Source organism: Dama dama, chromosome 24 (assembly GCF_033118175.1).
Source record: "Dama dama isolate Ldn47 chromosome 24, ASM3311817v1, whole genome shotgun sequence".
Lineage (NCBI taxonomy): Eukaryota > Metazoa > Chordata > Mammalia > Artiodactyla > Cervidae > Dama > Dama dama.
Window position 1 is genome coordinate 54,759,414 of NC_083704.1, and position 24,138 is coordinate 54,783,551.

The 24,138-nt window shown below is 52.9% G+C and overlaps 2 protein-coding genes across 6 annotated transcripts in view; both read right to left on the reverse strand.

The window, feature by feature from the left end:
* BSN (bassoon presynaptic cytomatrix protein) overlaps positions 1-7,795 on the reverse strand; it is a 75,073-nt gene extending 67,278 nt beyond the window's left edge. Inside the window, exon 1 of the mRNA XM_061129205.1 lies at positions 7,596-7,795. Within this exon, the coding sequence (XP_060985188.1) occupies positions 7,596-7,795 (200 nt within the window). The remainder of the gene's footprint in view (positions 1-7,595) is intronic.
* Positions 7,796-16,801: 9,006 nt separating this feature from the next.
* Positions 16,802-24,138, reverse strand: part of DAG1 (dystroglycan 1) — a 49,200-nt gene continuing 41,863 nt past the window's right edge. For all 5 annotated transcript variants that reach the window (XM_061128595.1, XM_061128592.1, XM_061128594.1 and 2 more), the window contains one exon: positions 16,802-21,681. In XM_061128595.1, the coding sequence (XP_060984578.1) occupies positions 19,279-21,681 (2,403 nt within the window). In that variant the 3' untranslated portion in view covers positions 16,802-19,278. The remainder of the gene's footprint in view (positions 21,682-24,138) is intronic.

The window sequence follows — 24,138 nt, forward strand, 5'->3', positions numbered from 1 at the left end:
GAGGCAGGGAAGTGACGTGGTTCTCCAGCTGTGCTCAGTGTATGGCATTTGGGTTTGCTAAAGTCAGCGAAGCTGGCTGTTCTTCTGAATCTCTCATGTTAGACCTTTGGAGCTCCCAACAGAGTAAGTCAGTGCTGTGAATGTGTTTTGTAAGCTGTAAAACATCATACAAATATGTGCTCTACTATTTTAGAAGATGAAATGATACAACCCTTTTTCATGGTGCGCTCTTTCCCCTTACCTCTGTGAGACAAAGGCAGGAGCGAACTCTAATTTAAGGAAGGCGAGGGTAAAGATCTGAACTGAAGTGTCTCTTTCTCTCCCACTGCACTGTGAGCCCCTTGAGGGCAGAGCCCACCTCCTGAGCTCTTCTTTGTTCCTCTCGTTTCACCCAGGGATAGGCATCTGGTAGCTGTTGAGCAAAGATTTCCAGAATACATGGATGAACTTCACTTTAAAGTCCTACGTCTAAGTAGAATTTAACCATAGACATCCCTCACATATATGACTCCTCATATCCACTCCCATATATGAAAAGTGTAGACGACCCCGATTACCTACCAGCACACACAAATGTATCCAGTGTATGGATGTGCCTACCAGCAAATTTCCTTACCTCCCCTTTTTTTCAAAGCACCCAATGTCTTACTGGTTCTTCCAGCATCCTTGGGGGGACAGCCCCCCTCCCTGAGCCTGGGGCAGTGGAGAGGTTGGGCTCCTCTGGGTACAAGGGGCGGTGCCAGACGGGACCAGGCCCAGTGAGCCCTGTGTGAGCTCCTGGACAATCTGTGGAGGCTCCGTGATCCCCTCAGTGGTTGAGACCAAGCCCTTCTACAACTCCTTAGGGAAAATCTCATCCTCACCTTTGGCCCTGACAGTAGTCCCACCACTTCAGAAGTAGCCAGGTCGCTTCAAAGAAATCTGGATTTAACCCCAGGGGTGACCTACAATGCCCTGGAGACTTGCAATATGCTTCCAGGTGAGCCTCTTGTTAGAAAGAAGTGGGGATACCAGGTAAGAGATGTCTGCTACAGCAAAGTTCTCTTAAGAACCCCAGATACCCCTAACAGCAAAGTACAGGAAGGAGAGATCAGAGCCGCCCTGAGAGCAGCCTGGGTGCCCAAGGCACAGCACAGGGGAATCGGAACATGCACCTTGGCTCCGTCCCACAGGCCCAGCTGTCCCACAGGCTCAAGGATAAGAGCATGGGCTCAGAGAATACCAGAAGAGGACAGGCCCCAATCCTCAGTGGGTGGGTCACCAGAATTCCATCTCCCTGAACACAGGCCAGGGTCTCAAGTCATCCCCCAGCTTCCACCACCTCCCACCACCACACTGGTCAGTGGAGACGGCAGATGGCCCTGTTGGAAAGGAGCCTGAGCAAGTCCTCCAGAGGCAGGACCAACACCCGCATGACACTCAGGCATCAACTGAGATGGGAGTCCCCACAGCTGGAGTGTCCACTGAGGCCCGGCTGACCAGGAGGGCTTCCAGTCCTAGTGTGACACTCGGCCCTTGCTGCAGGCATGCAGGTCTCCACTCACCATTTCACCATTTTTGAAAAAGTGAATCCCTGGGCAGGAAGGGCAGGTAAGGCCAGGACAGACAGCCTGGGAGAGCTGCATGGCCAGGTAGGTGGAGTGAGGAATGTGTGCATGCTCAGTAGCTCAGTAGTGTCTGACTCTGATCCCAGGGACTGTAGCCTGCCAGGCTCCTCTGTCCATGGGGATTCTGTCAGCAAGAATACTAGGATGGGTAGCCATTTCCTACTCAAGGGGATCTTCCTGACCCAGGGATCGAACCCGTGTCTGCTGCATTGGCAGGCAGATTCTTTACTGCTGAGCCACCTGGGAAGCCCGGAGTGAGGAATAAGTGTGTGTAAAACACCTAGAGGAATGACTGTGATGGAGCAGGCACCCAGCAGTGGTAGTTATAACTGTTATGACCACTTTGCCAGTCTACCTCCAGAGTCAGCCCCAACTCACTGCACACAGGCCACAGGCTCCAGGAACAGATTCTCCCCAAGTAACCCACACATAGCAAGGTCTGTCCCTCCCCGCCTCCATCACAGACAAGGGGAAAGGGGCCCATTGAAATGAGCAAGACCTAGGAGAAAAGGGAGGATTTACTGGAGCCCCAAATCTTGTCTCCTGGCAGCTACTAATACATATACAGTATATAAAATACACATACAGGGAAGGCTCCACCTATGACACTGGAGTGAAAAGGCATGACCCAGGGGATCCGAAGGCTTTGACTTCTTAAACTCAGAACCAAACCAACTCGGTGGAAGGAGAACTTTAGAAAAAGAATGGGAAAATGACCCATGGAATCGTTCTTTGTTCTCAAGCTAGTCCAAAGTCTGGATCTTCTTTCAACAAACTCCTAGCCCCTTCCAATCAGACGTGCTCAGCAAACTCTTTCTTAAAAAGCTAGGATTTCATGGCCAAAAAAACCCTGATCTGATTCTGAATGCCTTCTGGATGTAATTCCCTGTTTTGAGAAAAAATATGGGACAGGGGAGCATCTTAAATGACACAGGGATATAATCAGCATAATCCAGAATATGAGTGTGTGTGTGTGTCTGTGTGTGTGTGTGTGTCTGTGTGTGTGTGAGAAACCACAGGAAAAACCACACAGCCAATCATAAATCACAAGGGGAACTTATGGATTTAAAGAAACTGAAGAGATGTAGCAAACAAATGCTATGTGCAGACCTTGTTCAGATTACATTCAAACAAACCATTATAAAAATAAATTAATAAAATAATCCCAAAAAATTGAACCCTGATGGAATATTCACTGAAGTTAAGACGAGATTGTTACTCTCTTTAGATGTAATCATGGTGCTGTGGTAATGTTTATACAAAGCCCTTATTTCCTTTCTTTTTCACCTCACCATGCAGCATGCCGGAGCTTAGTTTCCCGTGAGCGTGTGCTAACGTCACTGGACACAAAGAGTTGTGTCCAGCTCTTTGTAACCCTATGGACTGTAACCCACCAGGCTCCTCTGTCCAGGGGATTCTCCAGGCAAGAATACTGCAGTGGGTTGTCATGCCCTCCTCCAGGGGATCTTCCCAACCCAGGAATCAAATCTGCATCTCTTACGTCTCCTGCATTAGCAGGCAGGTTCTTTACCACTAATGCCACTTGGGAAGCCCCCTAGATCCCCGGCCAGGGATCACACCTGTGTCCCCTGCATTGGGAGCATGAAGTCTTAACCACTGGACGGCCAGGCAAGACCCCAAAGCCCTTATTTCCTAGAAATATACACTGAAACACTGATGTTGAAATGTTGGGAATATCTGGAAGATGCTTCCATTGAAGATGCTTTAAGTAGAGGAACGGAGATAGATAAACTTGGTCAGCTGTGAGTTGATGATGGCTGTGGCTGGGCAATGGGAACATGGCAGTTCTTTAACTTATTTTCTCTACTTTAATGTGTGCGTGTTTGAAATTTTCCATAATAAAAAAAAACTTTAAATAAAATAGACTTTCTCTCCCTAACACATCCATAGCTTTTTTTTTTTTTTTTTGGACCTATGGCATCTTATCAGTCTTACTAACGCTGCTGCTGCTGCTGCTGCTAAGTCGCTTTAGTCGTGTCCGACTCTGTGCAACCCCATAGACGGCAACCCACCAGGCTCCCCCGTCCCTGGGATTCTCCAGGCAAGAATACCGGAGTGGGTTGCCATTTCCTTCTCCAATGCATGAAAGTGAAAAGTGAAAGTGAAGTCACTCAGTCGTGTCCGACTCTTAGCGACCCCATGGACTGCAGCCTACCAGGCTCCTCTGTCCATAGCATTTTCCAGGCAAGAGTACTGGAGTGGGGTGCCATTGCGTTCTCCGCTTACCAATGCTACAAACAGCTATAGTATCAGAACTGCCCCTCTCTCCCAGGCAAGAAATGTAAAAATGGCTTCCCTCTTAGGGTGAGTTTTTGACATCATCACCATCCAGATATTAGGGTCACTTTAGCACAAACTCCATGACATGTCCTGCATGAGAATCTAGTGGCCTAACATAATCTCTAAATGATAAAGGCCCATTATTTCTAAACCCAATAACTGTATCCTTTCTTTCTGGCCTTACAAATTAATCCCAGATTTTTCTAGAGCCTGACTGTTAGCTGATATAGTATAACAAGTCTGGCTAATCTCAGACCAGAGATACTTTGCCTGACAAAGCTGGTTATTCATTCATTAATTTATCTTTGAGATATCATTATGGCAAACCTATCTTGAGAAAGGAACTCTGGGTGTGATTCTCAGGGCAGCCTCGACTACCTTCCAACAAATGCCCAGGCTCTCTGTGCCCAGCTGCATTGGGCTCAAGATGTCTCCCTGGCATATGGTCTGGAAGTGAGTGACAGCTCAGCACTGATCACTGATTTTGATGGGGTAACAAGGAGGCGCCTTATCTGGCTTGCTGCAGTTTTTCACACCCCTGCACTCAGCTCCAGTCTCTGCCTGTGTAGACCACATGCCTCATGTCATTTCTTCCTCTCTCTACCTCTCAGGACCACCCCCCTTACTTTCCCAAGGAGACTTGGGATTCTCCTTCTTTTGAAGCCGGGCTCTGCCTCTCTACTCTTCTCACTTGACAACCCTTCTATAAGCATTACCTACTTGAATACTCCTCAGACACTGAGCTGCCTACAGTGTCACTCCTAGGATCCTTCCATATTCTCCAAGAGCCCTTCAAGAGCTTTCTGACCAACCAGACTGTGAGATGCTAGAGGCCAGGGGAGCACTGTATATCCTTCCAGATCCTCCACAAAGCCCAGCACAGGGCTTGCTCTTGATACTGGTAAATATACCTCGCTTGATTGACTAAAGATCAGTTTGCAAATGTCAAAGCTCTGCAAGTCCACAGAGCTGGTGTTGATTAAACATGTCGCTACTGGTCTACATGGCTTCTTTGAGAAAATTTTTTAAGGTGCTTTCTGGAGAACTGATAAAGTTTCTCTTGAACTGGTTTGTGTACAGGTAAAAATCCCATCAACTCAGGACCTTCACTGAACATCAGGCATTCAGCCATAAAATGAACTGAATGAATGAATAACTGAAAGGTGCCCCTTCCTGCAGGAAGATGCAGCCCACACCAAGGCATAGAACTTGGAGCCTGAGACAGAGTTCAGCCTTCCCTGATCTGGCACTCCTCAGGGAAGGCACAACCTATGTAACTGTGCATGTGGCCCTGGGACCAGAAGCAGAGAGCCCTGCCTTGAGAGACTCTCTGATGCCCAAAGTGCCATATCATCCAAACAGGTTAAGAGGCAGCACTATGGGTGTGGCGGCACTGCTACTCACAGAAGCCGGCACCTAGCCGAGCTCTTCAGCCTCAAATGGTGAAGCAGGCCCCTCGCAGGGCCCAAGTCAGTTCAGTATGAGGAGGAAAAGACTAATTCAGCCTGAGGTGACAAAGGGTAATACAGCAACAGGAAAGAGCCAGGAGTCCAGTCCCCCAGAGCCTCAGTTCCATTCCCCTCTGGGGTCAGTAAAATGATCTTCCCCTTATCTGACCCTCCACCTACCTCTATTCACCATGTAATTCCTCCAAATTCACAAGCTGGCTTGAAACTATGCCAATGCTCTATCCCGAATGCCCAGAAGCACATGCCACAGGGCTTTTTCTCCATCAATGGGCCAATCTGTTCAGCAGCATCTCAGAACAGAACATGCTAAATTTGGCATTAGGTACCTGAGACGCTGGGTGAGAGGAAGTGAAGCTATTCGGATGCTGAAGGAGAGACATATCATGGAGGTGCGGCTCGGCTGAGGTGCCCAGACAAGCGAATATCAGCTGGAAGAGTAAACCCCATCTCCTAAGGGCCTCCAATCCCCAGCTTTGGTGACAAACAGCCAGCTCACCCTCTGAGCTTGATAGCTGTAGGACCATAGCTAAACAGGCCCATGTGTATCCACTGCTTACAGCCAAGAGCAAAATTATGTGACTGCTAAATCCAGCAGGAGCCCATGATTCCCTACCCCACAGAGGTTCATGGGTCTGTCCTGTAGTAGAACACGTAGACAGGGTACAAAAGAAATACTGAAAAGGAATATGGATAGACACTAGCTTCTTCCTATCTCTTTGAGCTGTCCAAGTCTTTCCAAATTTTCATATGCTTGGCTCTGCAACATCAGATAAATGATAAGCAGAGTAGCCTGCTTGGTTACCAGAAGGGAAACATCAAGTTTCCCACATAGAGAACTCCCAGTAACAAGGTGTTTTTCCACACAGCTGTAGAGGTTTTCCCTTGGAGGGAGTGCTCTAAAGCCTGAGTGAGCCTCCCTCGAGCTAAAACTCAAAGAGCAGCTGAACACGCAGCAAAATGGACAGTATTTGCAGTGCTAAGAACTGTGTGCTCTACAACTGCATTACCAAAAAAGCAAATGTAAAATGGGCAAATCCCCCCTCTAATAGGGATGGTCACACACTGGCTTGTCTGCGGCAGGTTTCAGGCTACTGAGCGCTTTTCATTACCGTTAATTATCTAAGAAATGACTTCTGAGAAAATAAGCCCATGAGAGGCACAGTTGGGCAGCTGAAGAAGCAAAAATTATGCTCCCTTACAGTTTGTGGGACACATAGAAAAACCAAGGCAACATTTATCAGCAGACTCACATGGATCCGAGGCACACCCCAGATTCGCTACTCCCTGGGTCTATCTGCTGTGAAGATAACGCCTTCCATTTTATCTTGTTGTCTCTTAGCTTTCCTGAGTTTTCAGTCGACTGATTTATTATATATTGGCATTTCCTTCCATTGCACTTACTGCCACTTAATTGTTTATAGGACCGTCATATGCATTTTAAACAGCTGGTTTCATAGTATTTGATCAGATATGTTCTGTTTAAAACATGTCACTGATTTGAGGCGGGACTCTAGATCATGAGGCAACAGAACATATTTGGTTCTAGATGATTCAACAGCATTTTTGCTTCACCCTAAAGTGTTTCACTAAACCATGGTGAAAGCACATGACCCTGTTAGTACTGTTGAGCCTAAATAAGTACCTTTTGGTGTCCAGTTCCCCTCCTCCAAAGATTTTAGCTACTAAATGCCTGAGGAAAGCGCATGACCAAGTTCATGGTTCAACTACTTCCACATCTTTCTGCTCCTCACAGTGACACTTATATTCCCTGACAGCCACTCCCATTGTGCTCTTTCCTCGGCCCAACACAATGGACACGGCAGATACCAGCAGACAGGGAGGACGTTTTCCATCCCATTGCTCCCCAGTGAGGAGGGACCAGGCTGAGGTTACATAAGCCCCTCCTTAGCCCAGCATTGGGGGTGAAGAGAATTTGGGGTTCGTGACGAAGTCACGGTCTGCAGGCCCGAACTGACCCTGCGCTCAGCATCATGCTTTAGACTAAGGCAGGGCGTCAGTAAAGGGAGGGCTGCGTCCCGCGACCACCCTCCCTCATGCCACCCCCTCAGACCAGCTGGGTTCAAAGTGTGGCCGGACGTCCGACCTCGCTGTCCAGACTAGACTGCAGGGTCGTGGGCCCCGGCACTGGCCTCCGCCTCAGGCTGCACACTCCCGTGCCCTCCTCCCCCCGCCCCCGGGAACTGTGCCGCGCGCTTACCTGCCCGGGCTAGCCGCAGGCCCGGGGCCTGGACCGGCTGGTCCGGCGGTCGCCCGCGCCCCGCCTGTGGCCGGGAGCTGTCCTCCGCCTGCCGGTGCTGAAGGCGGCTTCCCTGCACCGGGGCCCGGGCCGGGGCCGGAGCCTCCGGGCGGCAGAGGCCCGTCGCCAGCGCCGCCCTCCAGGCTGGCCTCGTTGCCCATGGCGGGCAGGCGGGCGGGCGGGGTCGGGGTCGCACAGGGCCCGGGCCGGCGGCTCCCGGGCGGTTCTCACACGCTCCGCTCCGCCGCCGCCGCCGCCGCCATCTCCCAGCTCGGCTAGCGCCGCCGCCTGCCGCTGCGCATGCGCGGCTCGCGTGCCCCTCTCTGCACACGCCCCCCCCCCCGCAACCTCCACGCGTGCGCGCGCTCCCGCCGGCCTGTGAGGACTTTAGTCCACGAGCCTGAGGCTGGATCGCGGGGATATAGGCGCCGGCGCATGCGCCCTTCGAGGCCGACGCGGCCGGCGAGTGCTACCAGGCGTGTGCCGCGAGAGTTGGTAGGAGCGTCCCGCCTAACCAGGATTGGAAGGACACGGACAAAACGGGTCCGTGGGGGCGTCACTCCGTGCCCTGCCCTGGAGTCGGTGGCGCTTTCTGACTCGGGGAACTTGGGCGTGGGAGCTCTCATTTGGGTAACTTCAGTGTCCCAGCTTTTGGCAGACTTCGTGGGAACTGGCTTCAGAGAGGGGACGCCGAGTGTGGTGTTAAAGGATGTTTGAGTTGGAAACGCTAACGAACGAAGAGTGTTCAGAGGCACAATGTCATGGAAGGACGGAGATTTTAAAGGATGCTGAGATATGGGGCTGGTTATGAGGTTCTCAAAGGCTGGCTGGGGATTGAAGACTTTATCCAGGTGGCATGGTGGCAACCATCTGGGATTCAGGCCCAGGCTTGGTCCCGGGAGATGGGAACCTCAGAAAGTGCCCCTGGGAAAGGTGGACGGTGTGTCAGGGTTGGCCTGAAGCCAGATGGAAAGCTGCTTCAGTATGCCCTGGGACAGTGACCTTGGAGATGGGGAGAGGGGAGAGTTGATACTTCTTGGAGGTTTTGAACTGTGGTTCCCAGGGACTGTCACATGAGGGGCTGCAGGCTGCCTCTGCATGGACCTGAGAGCTTACCAGTTACTTTTCCCATACCTCACTTTTACAGACTTCAGTGTTTGCATCCTACTCTGACTCCTTGCTTCTCACATAAACCTGTGCTTTCCTGAGAGAGCTTATTTCTTAGAAGATATTCCAAACTACATAAATCACAGCTGTGTAGAGGAACTTAAGTAAACTTGCACCTATTTTACAAACTCATCTAATTTTCCTAATGATGGAAGTGAAAAGTGAAAGTGTTAGTTGCTCAGTCTTGTCCAACTCTTTGTGATCCATGGATTGTAGTGTGCCAGGCTTCTCTGTGCATGGGATTCTCCAGGCAAGAATACTGGAGTGGGTTGCCTTGCCTTTCTCCAGGGGATCTTCCTAACCCAGGGATTGAACCCAGGTCTCCTGCAGTGCAGGCAGATTCTTTACTGTCTGAACCACCAGGGAAACCTAATGATGGAGAATATATCAAATGGGATGTCAGCAGTTCTATCCTGACCTGGAATAATTCAGGGATCCCTATGAACACACCTTAGCTGGGCCTTCCCATGCACACTGATCTGCTCCCTGTGACCTCTAGGATGGAGTTTCCATGAAGCCTGATTGCTGACCTAACTACCTGACTCTGACTGCCTGGAACAACAAGAGCCTCTCTGCCCATGTTATGATGGTCTTCACTGTGTTTCCTCCTGTGTTTCGATCATCTTTGTGTCTGGTGAGTATATGTATCTAGGCTCCTCAAGGATCCACACCTCAGCCCTGCCACTTCCCAGATGGGACCTTGGCAACTGACAAACTCACCAAGCCTCCATGTCCTAGCCTGCCAAGTTTTAATACTAGCCCCCTCTAATGTGGGGGATTGTGAAAGTGGAGTGGCTGAAACAAATAAAACACAAGAACAAGGGCCTGGTGTACACACGACCAAATTTATTACTAGTTGTCTCTCTGGTGGATGGTCTGGGATTCGGGAATTTTGTGCCACATCTTTTCTCCTGGGGAAGAACATGTACGCTGGCACTATGAGCAGGCCAGTGACCTGACCTTGGCCTGACCCAGGCCCTTCTGGCTTCAGAGACACCAGTCAGTGTGGGCTGGACTGCTTGAAAGTGGGGGAGAAAAGGATGTTTGTTTTTGTAAAAGCCATAAGAGCTATGGCTTCCCACAGATTTAAATCTGCGTGCCCCTGGTTCCAGTGGGGATAATTAGCCCTACCTGGGCAGCGGGCCTAGGGAGTTGCCCTCCTCAGAGTGGATTGTTGGCTGTTAGCAGACCTCCAGAGTCTCTGCTGCCTTGGCAACAAAGGGTACAGTGCAGTGGAGACCTGGAAGTGTGGGTTAGTGATTCCCCTGTCCTCCTTTCCAACTGTCAATTTCACTTCCTCTGAGAAACATCCGCAGGAACATGCCTGCCATGTCCACGTCCACCCCTCACATTTGGCCCAGGGACTCCTGCTGACCACAGTATGGCGCTGACCTCTAGTGGTCTGGGGCGCTGACTTAGTCTCTGGTTTTTATTTACTGTTCCAGGAGTTGTTCCCTTCCTTCTGACTTAAGAGTGGGGGCTCTTCAAGAGCAGGACATTGTCTGGCTTGTCCTATTCCCTGGGCTGGGCTTCAGCAGGGCTTTAGGATGGCTGGTTGGGCTAAGTTCTCTAGGCAGCTCTGGGCATTTCTCTCACTGGCACTTCCAAGGGCTTCACCAACCAAGAGGCTACAAGGACCCCAGAGGGACCTTTGAATTTAGCTCCTGCATCACTGTGTATGGGTTATTCACTTCATGAATAACAGGGAGGGTGCTGAGGTTGTGCCTAAAGTATCTCCTGGTAGAGGGGTCATAGATGAGCTGCGTATACTAACTAGGAGTATTCACTAGGCTTGACTTCATGATAAGTGAATGCACAAATCTCTAAGTTTATACAAACCAGCAGTTGGGATGTCTGGTACCATTTCCTCCTGGGTCCAGCTGCTGACCAGCCAGGGACAGGATGGACCTGGAGCCCCTACAGAAGTTTCCAAGCCCCCTAAACTTCACTTGCCAAAGGTATTTTCTTCCCACTTCGATGTGACATATGACCCACAGCAGTCATTTTGGAGAAAGCCCAGATGGGAGGAGAATCAGTCTACATGCCAAAATAGAACTGATGGATGGATACTCATCCACTGACTTCTCCAGCCTGTGCTCTCAAACACTCAAAGAAGACCAGAAGGAAAATGTAACTGGGGGGAAAAAAACATCTCTCCAGGTAGAAAAAGGCCTGTTCAGAGCCCACTTGCTGCTGGAGTTTGTGGAAATGATTAGTCATTGGGAGGCAAATCTCGAAAGCCTGAAGAGATGCAGGGCCTTGGGACCTGCACCCGGATGCCAGCTGGGCCATGGGTGAGGCGCCATGCAGGCGAGCCCAGGCACAGGATGGGCAGCGTGCAAACTCTGAGGCTTTCCTGCTCCCCTACAGAGCCCAGTTCATCCCAGGCCACTACTTTCAGCATGGTGACCTCTGCAGGGAGGCTCAGGAGCCAAAGATGAAGATGCCGACGGGGGTAACAAAGAATGCCAAACCTTGCCAGCAAGAAGAGGAGGCAGAGAGCATGGAGGTGGGAGGGAATGCGATGGATGGCTGAGGACAGTTCTGGATGGCATGGTGTCACGGGCTGTGGACTGTTCCAGAGAGAAAGACTGGGAGAGCCAGCTCCTGGGTCTCCTGACCTCTCTGCTCTCCTGTTTTGTTGTACTGCTGCTGAGGCCTGTCTCACCTCCCAGGGAGAAGCCACTCAGGAAACTGGATCCCTGTCTGCATTCCTCCGCTGGGATGGAAAAACAGAACTGAAGAGGAAGGAAGGAAGGAAGCGTGATGAAACAGGTTTCCCTCCTGGCTGAGGTTTGTCAGCACCACCCACTAACACGAGCAATAAGGCAGCTCCCCAAGCAAGCCGCAGGCTGGTATAAGGCTGGCTACAAATAAGAAACCCGATCGATCTGTGTCCTGCTCAGCAGCCCATCCGGGCTGGCCAGGACACTTTTGCTTGTGTACTAGTTGCTTCAGATGAGCCATGCCTTTGGTAGAGTAGGAAAAGGGAGCAAAACTGAAAGGTATAGAACTTGCTAGAGGCCTCGTCTGCCTAATTCCTTTCCTGTTGCACTGTGCAAATCTTTACTTGCATTCTGTGAAAAGAACCAGGGGGAAAAAATCATCAGAAATGTTTATCACCAACCTAGCCCCACCGCCCATGCAGTGCTCCCAAGAAAGCTCATTAAGCCCCATTGCTATTAGAGTTATGTGCTTCCAAAGGCTTGTTGTGACAAGAAAAAAATAATGAAGACATGCTTTCTCCAAGTTGTAAGTGCCCAAGTCAAAATACATTGCTCTTCCTTGTCCCTCTGCCTTCCCTCAGACAAGCTTCCAGGCTGGCTTTGTGGATCTCATTCATGCATACCCGCATACTCATCCTCCTTCTGCCAGTCCCAAGCCAGTATTTACTCAGTACCAGGCCCAGTGAAGACTAAGGGACCTTCCCTCAAGGAGTTCAGTTTGCAGAATGGGAGAGACAAGCATATAAACGGTTTCATATAAACTATAGAAAATATTATCTCAATCCCCATTGCAATCCTTCCCACTAGAATTCTAGTTTCCATGGAGTTGCCTCCACCTACCTCTGTCCCACAGATGCAGAGGTAAGGGGTGGGGAACAGACCCAGGTGGCAAGTCATGTCTGTATGCCCTCTCCTGACGAGCCCATGTGTCCTACTCCAGGCAACAGAGGTTCAGACATGACTTGGACAGGTCACGGGAAAGGGACAGTTAGCTCAGCCCCTTCATCAGACTCAGTTCCACAGTCTTCAGGGAAGTCTTTTAAAGGGACCCCTACCTCGTGAGACTCTGTGGCTCTCCTACTGCAAATCCAAGCACATTACTGAGATATACCCTTTACCACCAGGGATTTCATGGGGCATAGCTATGCTCTGCACTGAGCTTTGTCTTTTCCTGGTCAGAGTGGATTAACATAGGGTTGGTTTGTCCAGGAAGCTTCCAGGAGTCACTGGAACAGTTCCTGCCTTCCAGGAAAAATAGACAGAATAGCACAGGTCAGTGAAACAAAACCCTTTTGACAAGTAGAAAGGTCCACAGTCCCTTAGGCCTCTTTCGGGATGGATGATTTCAATTTCACTCAATTCAATGTAGTTAAACTTAAATTTCAGTTCAATTTGGCACTTTTGAGCCCTGGGACAAAGACAGCATCATGCTAGGCCCCAGGGATGCAGCAGAAACTAAGACCATTCAGCCCACACTACCCTCACTGAAGCTGCAGTCTCCAAGTCTGGCCTTTGCCTGATGCTCAAACCAGGTCCTGATTCTGGAGGCCCTGACTGCTGACCCTCCATGAAGGGACTGCAGGCATGCCCTGTAGCCCTGCGTGTGGGCAAAGCAGACTCGACCAGGCGAGGGCTGAAGTCACACGCAGGTCTCCCCAGATTCTGGGGTGGGTAGCAGCAGGTGTCCGTTGTACAGAAGCATCTGGGTTACCACCGCTAGTTATGTACTGATAACTCCCCCAGTTGGCAGACCCAGCATGGGCATCAGCTCTCCCAGATGGTAGCCTTTCTGACCAGAAGCTAATAGTGCAGACTGAGGAATCCTAGTAAGGCTGAACAGGGGACAGCCTCCACTTGCCACTGAGCCTTCCCTCCCCCAGTCTTTGCTCATTTCAACCAAGCCCTCCCCCTCATCCCCGGATCTGCTCCAGAGATCCTCCTGGGGCTCACGGGGTAGCTGTGTCCCTCTCCTAGCCCTACCTGGCCCAGGGTCTCTCTGGGGAGAGGCCTGGGGCCCAGGGCTGGCCTCGGGAGGCACAGTGGCTGCTGAGTCAGAGCCACTGGGGTCATAGCCGACGCTCCTCCAGCTCTCATTTGCACTCTAGTCGCTGTAGTGGACACAGGGACGCAGAGCTGGCCTCCCCACTACACACATGTACACCTTGTGCTCCTCAAACAAGAGGACTCCAGCCACTTCCGCATCCCCCAAGCCCAGGCACGTGTTCCCTGAGGGCGGTGCATTCAGGACTAAGCTGGTCCTCTCCCCCAGGCACACCCAGGGACAAGCTGCTGCCACCTCCCACAGGACCTCCCCACCCCTGCCACTGTGGGCTGGAGCCAGCCCCTTTCTTCACCTTTCTTTCCCCTGACCTTGTGCAACAGAGGTGTCGAGGGAAATAGGATGTGATCCCTGGAAAAGGAGCTGAATGACCCAGCCTCAATTCCCAGCCATTTTGGCAAATCCCAAACCCTCCCGGAGCCAGCCTCTCCCAGCTCCCAGACTGCCCCACAACCAGCTGTGACTTAACCCCGCCCACGGTCTGACTTGCCCAGTGCTGTCAGGCTTACTCTGGCCTATGGCGCCACCTCCTGGGAGCCAGTGGACACTGTCCCTCCTCTTTGGCCCAGAGGGCCTGGCAGTTGGCTCTCTGCAGGGCTCACACGGGACACACCTAAATCACTACCAAGGTCAAGAGCTGCCCCTCCGACCGCCCAGAAACCACCCCAGGGGCACCTCCTGGACACACAGAGTCTTCACAGGGACACAAACAGACCAACTCCGCCCCATCTCAGCTGTGATCCTAGGGTCACCACCACCGAAACTGAGGGCAGAGGGGCTAGAAAGGGCCCCAGAGGCCAGGTCTCCATGGTGCCTGCAGGTGCAGGAGCACCCCACTCCCAACGGATGGGAACCCTCACTTTGAATCTCTTGCCCTAACTTCTCTGGGTCTGCTAGCATCCTCACAAAGAAAAGGATGCCCCTATCTCCGAGGATGAGGGGAGGGGGCTTCAAATAATTTGTTGCTGCTCTACCATAGGAACAAAATTTTACAATCTGGGGGAAAAAAAAAACAAAAACCTACTTAGAATTGAATCTCTTTTGCACTGGCCACGGTACCTGGACCCTTGCCCTCAAGATGGTGGATTGAGAAGGGAAACATAGCAGGAAGTGTTAGCTTAAAAACTTTAGCCGATCTGTATTTTTAAGATACAGTAATAGAGAGGAGTGAAGCGCACCTTTGAAAGGTGAGTGGGGCCTGAGTGGGGCCTTCCGTGCTTTAGAGGAGCCAGAGAAGGGTCTCTTGTAGGAGACTTTTCTGCCTGCGGGGAACAAGGTGAGTCACGGGGAGCCTCCAGTCCTCACCGGAGTGGTGATGTTCTAGACGAGGCTGGCCAGGAACTCTTAGACACCCTAGTATTCTCCAGCCAACGCCAGGACCCAGGCCTGGCCTGAGGCAGTGCCTTTACACCAGGAGAGATGGAAGAGTTTTCTAGCCTTGCTTGGATTCCCTGCCCTTTCTAGAGACAAATGCACTGGGGTGACTTGTTATCCCGACTCCACCCCACGGTTCCCAGGATTTCTCAGAATCCCTTGGAGACCAGCACCGTCCTATCTCACAGATGGGGAAGCCAGGCCCGACGGATCCTGGGAACTTGCCCTGGGTCAGAGGCAGAGGGGAAGGCAGATTTCTGTAGGTCAGACAGCTCCTTCTCCCTCACTGTATCCTTTTTTTCCCCACCTCTGCCCTACACCACCCACTCTAGCTTGAAAAAAACGTGAGTAGATGGTCCCTGTCCTCACCAAGGTGAAGCCACAGAGATCTGGCAAGAGTGCGGAGGGGTAGGGGTCCACCAGGCCAAGATCAGGGCAGAGGCGGGAGAAACTTGTGGCTTCTCTGGCGCCCACCCCCCTGATCTTACTGTTCTTGGCTGAAACCAGAAATCCCTTTCCTTGAGTTCAAGAGAGGGAGTCCACTCAACCTACTGGCTTTAGGTTAAACATTAAGCAGAACTTCCTGAGGCCAAGAAAGCAAAGGGCAGGGTCACTTCCTAGGCCCCTGCTGCTGGGTCCTGGGGTGAGGTGTATGTGTCTCTGAACTCTTTCCTGGGGACAGCTTTTCCTGGAATTTATCAGTGTGGTATTTAGTATGAGGCACTGGTGGCTCAGAAGGTAAAGAATCTGCCTGCAGTGCAAGAGACCCGAGTTCAGTCCCTGAGTTGGGAAGATCCTCTGGAGAAGGAAATGGCAACCCACTGCAGTATTCTTGCCTGGAGAGTTCCATGGACGGAGGAGCCTGGCGGGCTACATTCCGTAGGGTCACAAAGAATCGGACACAACTGAGCAACTAACACTTCCACTTTCCTCCTACAAGTAGTTGTCTGACCCTCAACTCCCTGCTCTGGGACTGAGTTCTAGCTGCAACATAGGACCAGTCTCAGCACTGGATCTTGAAGGTTGTAAGCAGAGCAGCAGCCTGGAGGCTGTAGGTGGTGAGGGCCCTGTGGCAGTGGGAGTGAGCCCAGAAGAGGCACCAGTTGTTCCGTGACCAATGGCCCCTGATCCTGCCTCTGAAGACACAGCTGCTGTATCCCCTGCCTCCCACACCCTGAGCAGTGTCCTCAGGCAACCCGGCCCTTCCTGGGCACTAAGTCATACTAAGCCTACCCAGCTGGCCTGTCTATCCCCGGCAGGGCACTTATAAGGCAGGCCCCCAGAAACTATAACCATAGGCCCAAAGAGGGCAGAACAGCCTGAAAACCACCCTTCCCTTCTCCCCACTCCAAGGCCAAGACCAAACTGCCTGAAGATTCCCTGGGAGGTTTGGCCAGCCTCAACCCCACAAGGTGGTAGGCAAGGGGCCCAGCCTGAAGGACCCCTGCCTGGGACCCACTCTGGGGCACACCTCCTCTAGTAAGACCTCTTGCACCATCCTCCCCTCCCACCCAGTCTCACTGGGTTTTCCTGCCTATTCTTCCCCCCACCCCCCAACTACAGATGAGGAAACTGACGCACAAGCTATGTCTCAGCTGGTTTAGGCAAGAGGAGGTGCTAGGGACCTGGTTCACTGGTTGCCAGAACTTCCGGTGCCAACCACCACCCCTCTCAGAGGCACAGAAATGGTAAGGATGTGAAGGCTATCCGAACGGCTGCTCAAAGGCCATCTCTGAGTGGGCCTAGCCAGGCCCCCTCTTTCCCTCTGTCACATGGACTCCAGTCCCACCCTACACTCAAGTGGTGTAAGGGCCAGGGAAATAGATGCTTGGAGGCAATGGCATTGTAATAAAGACACTGCTTTTATTTAGTTCGATATGTTTCTATACAGAATGCAGAAAACACATCTTAAAATCATATAGAAGGAAATAAAAACACGTCAGTGGTTGGTGAACACTTGAATGTGAGATTGGCTCTCTGTCTCACAGAGTCCAAAGACCATTGCCAGCCAGGCGCTCAGGGGAGGAGGCTGCCTGCAAGGGCATTGTTGCTGTTGTTATTCTGTTCACTGCCCCATTGCCTCCTGTTGCTATGGCAACAGGCCATTCTGGGCCAGCCACGGCTCTGCATGGCAATGCCCAATGGTGGGGTTGCTAGGGGCAACGGAGCTTATTTGGAAGGCCTTTCAAAGCCCTCACCTGGAACACTGGAAATTGTTTATCTTTTTGGCGAGGTCATCAAAAAAAAAAATCATCCCACCAGGTCAGACCCAGCTTGCGCTCCTGACTCTGGGGCACTGGGGGAACTCCAGCTTGGATCAAGACATGGAGGCACAAGGGCCAGTCACCACAGGTCCACCGAGCCCTCACTACAGGCTCCGCCCACCGGGGGGCACCGCTCACCCCACCGGTGGGCCAGGCAGCAGAGAAAGGCTGGGCCCTGTGGGAGGAGGTGCACAGGGGAACGCCCTCCAGAGAAGGGCAGAGTGAAGACCCCTCCACTCTGACCATCCCTCCCGTCCTGAGGCAGCACACGCGAATCCTCTGCAAAACGGTCAATATGGCTTAGAAGTGGCTGCTTGACGTGCACTGGGAGCCTGGGTCCACCCACCCGCCCTTGATCACGGAAGGGACACATTATTGCAAAAGGCATTCCTCCCTAAAAGGTACCCAAAATAACTCAGACATCAAGAAGTCCTGCTCAAAACAGTTTCTTCCAAAGGAGGAGAATCAAAACTGAGTGGGTGCCCCTGAGTCACAGGACAGAGATGCGGATGGATGGATGGACGTTCTGCTAAAAAAGGCAAAAGGAGCCCCAGTGTAATTCTGGAATTTAAACCATTAGGAAAAGAAGGGGTGGGGAAAAAAATCAAAATGAGCAAAGCCGTCAGTCCCATGGAATCAACACTAAGAGCTTGTACAAACTGCTGTAAGCATCACCGTTTTTAATCTTTTTTTTTTAATAAAACAATTTGAGGCTGTATAAAAACTTTAGTAAAAAATTAGCTTCGAGAGCCCACAGATTTTTTACTATGAACTATTGCTGGCACTCCTTCCCAGCCACCAGACCTTGCCCAGCTGTTCAGGCCCGAGGCCTGGGACTGGAGCGCCAGAGAAGGGGGTGATGTGGGTCAGGGTGGGGCTGTGGACTGCTGGGACAAAGTGGCCAAGGTCAAGTGAGGAAAGAGCATCACATGACATAAAAATATTGCATCTTCACCAAAATGTCCCCCACTGAGTGTTTCAAAAACCATGATATACCTTGGGGCAGGGGGGGGAGGGGGAGGGGGAGGGGGGGGAACCACACACAGAAGAAGGATAAAAGAAAACAGATTGATGTGGTCGAGTTCCTCGACCTCCCCAGCCGTCCCCACGAGCAGCTGGCCCACCCTGGAGCACCTAGGTTGGGGGCCACGGCCACCGCCGCCTCTCGGAGTCCCCTTTCCATGGAAATGAAGACCCCTTGGTGGTGGGCCGCTAGCGTGCATGGGGTGGGGGGTGTGGATGTCCTTGGCCTAAGAGGCCCCCTCCAGCTTCCAGCCCCTGGCAACAGTGGGACAGCAAGCCCAGCACCAGGGCCCTGGCCCCTGAGCCAGGGCCAGGAGGCCCCCAGGCGGGCTCTCTGGGGTATCAGAGCAACCAAGTTTACGTAGTGTGAAAAAATAGGATTCCTTTGATAAAAAATACTGTCCCTTGGTCTTCTCTAAGTTTGAAACACCCTGGGAGCTTATTTTTAGCAAAGCAATTTCCCATACCCACCCCCAAATGATACATACAAGTTTAGGTAAACAGCAGATTAAATGTAAAAACTTAACCTTAACGTCTGAAAGTCCTTTGAATTTAATCTTTAGCTACTGTTTTCCATGTTACATCCTGCAGCTAGACACACGTGAATAGAAAAAAACAGTACAGTTAGTGTTAAAGGCAAAACGCAGAGAGCCGCCAGGAGGCCGCCCAGCACTGCCTGCGGGCTCGTTCACGGTTCCTCGCTCCCTCCATCTACCTCTACCCCAAACGGTGCTTTCAGAGCCAGCCAGCCTTCGACAAACGCAGCGAAGGATTTTCTATGAACAAACAAGAAGCTGTTAGGCAAAAAGTAAAAGGAAAAAAAAATGTCCCCAAAGTCTCTCCAGCGGCTTTGGGGTTTAGGAGGACCGGAGAGGGCGGGCTTGTCCAGGCCCCGTGTGTGTGTCAGTGTGTGCTAGGTCAGGTGTCGGCTCCCAGTGGGCGATGGTCTGCAGGCCACCGGTCTCCACAGACAACACCGTGTTTTCTCCAGGGCCCTGCCCTACCCCTACCTCCACCCAGGCGCTTGTGGGTTAAGGGGGCACATAGGGAGGGGGCGACCGGTAGGGGGTCATGTTCTTGGGCCGGGAGCCCTTGCCCTCCATGGGGGCTGTGAAGGGCGGCGGGGGCTGGTAGGGCGGTGCGCTGGGATCCTCATCCCGCAGGGGCGCGTACTCTCCCACGGTGTCCTGGTTCAGGGGAGTGGTCTCGGGCACGCTCTGGTTGGGGTACTCGGGAGGGGGGAGGGGGGCTTTCTCCTCCTGCAGGATCAGCGGCATGCTGGAGGAGGGCGGGGGCTTGGAGTCATCCAGCTCGTCCGCAAAGATGATGGGCACCCCCTTCTTGATGAAGGTGGCTTGGTCCTCCAGGGTGAGCTTGCCCTTCCGCTTCTTGCGGTAGCAGATCATGGCAATGATGCCTGCGATGAGCAGGATGGCCGCCACCACCACGGCTGGGATGACCGTGTGCAAGTACACGTCGTCCTCGCTGCTCTTCTCAGGGTCCCGGTCTGGCACATCCGTGGCTGGTGCCTCTGAGGGCACCCTCCTGGGTGGCGCCACTGGGACAAACTGGAGATGCCGGCAGCTGCCGGAACCCGTCACTGCGATGCTCATGGCCTGAAAGTCGGGCTCCAGTGCGTTGGCGAAGGCAGCTCGAGGCTTCCCGTCATCCTCGGCGATCCTCCGGCTCAGCGCCATGATCTGCTCCTTGGGGCAGGGCTCCAGGGGCAGGGTATTGTTGGTCCACTCCACCACGATGGAGCCCCGGGTGATGTTCTGCAGGGTAATGGTACTGCAGTTGCGGTCCCCGAAGGCAAAGGCCAGCTTCTTCACCAGGGCAATCTTCTTGTGAATGTCGTTCGTCACGGCTGCGGGGTCACCTGTCAACTTGGCCTTGAAGCGTGCAGGAGCCTTGTCCCCTTGCGGGCGCTTGTGGACATGGATCTCAAAGGCGTCCACCGCCGACAGGCCCCCCTTGTCTGTGGCGTGCATGAAGTACTCGTGCTTGCCCACGTGGCTGCTGTCTGGCAGGCCATACATGAGCTGGCTGTTGCTGTTGAACTGCACCCACGACTTCTCGCCTACCAGCTGCTGCTCCCGAAGCTTCAGGGTCAGCTTCAGCTTATCAGTGGTGGTGTCCTCATTGTCGTAGAAGGTGTCCGACGGGATCTTCACCTCAAAGTAGGTGCCGACCCAGGCGTCCACCCTGTCGATGTGGTTCTTGAGCTCCGGCCGCTGGTTGGGCTCCCCTCCGCGGGGCACCCCGCTGGTGGTGGTGCGGATGCGCGTCGGCGGGGAGGCAGTTTCCAGTCTGGTGATGGGTGCCTTGGTGGTGCCCCGGGGCACCGGTCGGGGTGTCCGCGGCTTCTTGGTCGGCCTTCGAGTGGTGGTGGTGGAGGAGTCAGTAGAAGGTGTGGCCGGTCTGGGTGTAGACACTCGTGGCTTCTTGGTGGTTGTCGTGGGAGGGGTGATGACTGCCGTGGGCTCCACATAGCCAGGAATGGTCATTGTTGGGCGGATCTGGCCAGGAACTGTGGTGCCAGCTTCTGACACCCGAGTAGGCTGGATGGGGCCAAGGGTTGGGGTCTGAATAATGGCACCTCGAGTCCGAATGGTGACTGTGGGCCTCCCAGGAACAGGGTCCCTGACCGGAGGAGCCATGGTCTCAGTTGGAGGAGCAATGGCTGGAGATGTGGGGGTGGGCACAATTCTGGACGGTGGCTCTTGGATGGCTGTGGTGGGGGGCCCAATGGCCGTGACAGGCGTGGGTGTGGCATGAATCTGCCTCCGGATGCGTTTGGGGAGAGGGGGTTTCTTGTTGGCGATGTGCCAGCCCACCACGGGGTACCCGAGCTGGGCAGACATGGCACCCTCCCTGGCAGGGACCTCCACGCCACGAATGTCAGGCACACTATTCTGGTTCAGGGCGCAGCCCAGCTTCCAGGAGAGTAGGGCCCCATTCTCCACCACCTTCTTTGCATTGCCTGGGCCTGCCATGAAAGCCGACATGTCAAACAGCCTGTTGTTCACCACGGGCACCAGCTTCATGTTGTGCAGCTCCACTTCGGAGAAGCCCCGCATCCGGTGCAGCAGGTCGATCCTTTGCTTTGGGGTCATCTTGGTGAGGTCAGCATCCAGAATGACTGTCAGGACGGTCACGGGCTCATCGGCAGCACAGACCGAGGACACCACCTCGCCGGGGTCCGGTGAGGCCGCCCTCACCGACTGCGGCTCGCTGTGGTCTTCAGGGTAGACCTCGATAGAGAACACGCTGGAAGTGTGGGGGACGTGGCTCCCGTTGGCCTCGAGTCGTGCAGCGCTGACTGAAATGTAATGCACCCCCTTATCGGTGTCGAGGGGGAGACCCTCCAGGGTGTGGCTCTGCGGGTCCCAGTGCAGCCAGGACGGTAAGGCCTCCTTCCCCGCGGCTGATACCTACGAGAGACATCGGTGTGAGTTAGTCGCTACGCTCACTGCATCACGTGATCACAACAGTTAACCAGGGGCCTAGCCTGTGGAGCAGGCCTGAGGTACAATTCAGAATTCCTGATGGAGGAACCACCTCCGCTTCACCTGTCACAAAAGACTGGGGCCGCCCGGTGGGCTAGCGTGGAAGGCCAATGACTCGCCCAAGATAGTCACACAGTGGGGGGATGGCAGTGCTGGCATAGGACTGATGCCGCAGAGCTCAAGCGTGTTGCAGGCTTTTACACCAGTGACATGCCTGCCACCTGCTCACCCACTCTGCCTGCAGGATCCAGCCCGAGGGTCTCCTTCCTCAGCACTCCTTTCCACCCTCACCTCAGACTTCTCCCCTGGCCCTCCACAGACACCACAACTTTGCTGACGTCCTACGCTTGGCCTGGAGTGCCTTTCCTGCCCAGAAGCAGAAACACAGTGGGGTGCAGGGACAGCTCAGTGCCCCCAAGTGACTCATTTTACAAATGCCACGCTACATTCCTGTGCGGTGGGGCACATCTGGTTAGCTGTAGCTGATGTCCCTGTTAACCCTGCTTTTCAAATCTCAAGCAAAACTGCAATGCCCAGAGAGGGGGAAATGGAAACAATGGCTCTAAGAAGAATGTTTATCAAAGGCATCCCAAGGACCTCTGGTCTCTCTCAGAGAGAGTTCTGTAATAGGCTTCGTTTGGGAAATACACGGAGCTCACCTCTGCCCTCAGAAAGCCGGAGCGCAGAAGCAGGCCTCCGGAACTCATCCCCTTTTCCACCCAGCAGCACCTCCCAGACTTATTTCAGGGCTGAAGTCCTCTTCCACTGTGACGTGACTGGTACTACATAAAGCCCCCCAAGGGAATGCCACCATAAAAACTTCCACCGTCAGCTGACAAGAGGGAAACGAGACTCACCTCTTGTCCAGGCCCCACCTATGACTCCTCTCACCTTTGGGAAATACCTGCTCCTGCCCCCCGTGCAAGAAAGGGGGGACCCACTCTGTGGTCTGCCTCAAGGCACTCAGCTCTACTGTCCTGTCTATCCAGTGCAGAGACACGCTAGCCAACAGACGGTATGTCTCACTGCCAGCCTCAGCCCAGGGACTGCCCTTCGTGGTCACTGCTTCTCAGGAGAGGGACACCTTAACAGGCTTCCCTCGCTGTGGCAGGAAGGCCAGAGCTATGCCTGCTGGGTTCCCCAGGGGCCCTGGTTCCTGAGGCTTCCTCCTCTTTTTGGCTTCCTCCTTCTAATTAGCCAGGTGGCTACATGACTGGGGAGGAGACCCTGAAATTGTACCTACTCTTCCCAGCCAGGCCCCAGGTGGAGGTCCACGTGGCACGCCATTCCATCAGCCTCATCAGAGACCCGAAGTTTACCCCGCTTACAAACAGATTTCCCACCTCCAGCAAACAAACCATGAGGAGACATGTAACATTATTAGGAGCTGCCCTTTACTGATTGCTCTCTGAACCACTGAGTTCACTGAGGGTCTGTGAACACATTCCATCTAATTACTGTACCCATCAAGAATCACCCATCTCATCACTCACCATGCACTGCAAATGCAGTCAATATCAGAAATATATTTTACTGTATACAGTTATATACAGTAAAATATATACTGTATTAACTGTATAGTTATTTTACTGTAAACACAGGTGTCTTCAAATCCATGGAAAATACTAAATATATTCTTCCCTTACAATCTTTTTAGCTACAAAAAAGCTACTTATTACAACAAAAAAGCTAGTAATTATTTATTACTTTTAGCTACTTATTACAACTGCTTTGACCGAAAAACCCATGCTTTAAATTTTTTCAGTTCATGTATGCTAAATACAAAAACTGCCATATCCACATATAAACATGTAAAGCAAAGGCTGAATGCTCCAGATTTGCGAAAAATGTGAAGCAAAGGTGTAAGGCCAAATGGAGTAGTCAGGGGACCATGAGATGCTTCCCAGGGGTGAGGGAGGGACTGCGGTGCTGAGAGGAAGACAGTGGCTGAGCCAGGGTGTAGACCCAGCTCTGCGACCACCCACGGCCATTTCTCCTAACCCCACTCCATCCCGATGACCACCACTGGGATGACAGCACACCTGCAAGACAGAAAAAGGAGAAAGGGAAGGCCAGATGGAGCTCTGGGTGAAGTCAGCCAAGCAGGCGCCACCTGTAGAGAAGATGGAACAGGGGCAAGAGAGACCAGGAGAGGCTCCAGGTGGCTGCCAGGCGGCTAGCCTCAGTGGTCAGGCAGTTAGGCCTGCGCCCTGCCCTGCATGTCCCAGCAGCACACATGAATGAGCAGTCCCAGTGCTTTTTCAAGTCCGTCTCGGTTATGTAAGGGCAGTCTATGACAGAGAAGGGCACCCACCTCCTCACGCCACCCTGCCTCCTTGCTTCTCGTTCTGCTGACCCCAAGAGCCACAGTTCTGCTGTCAG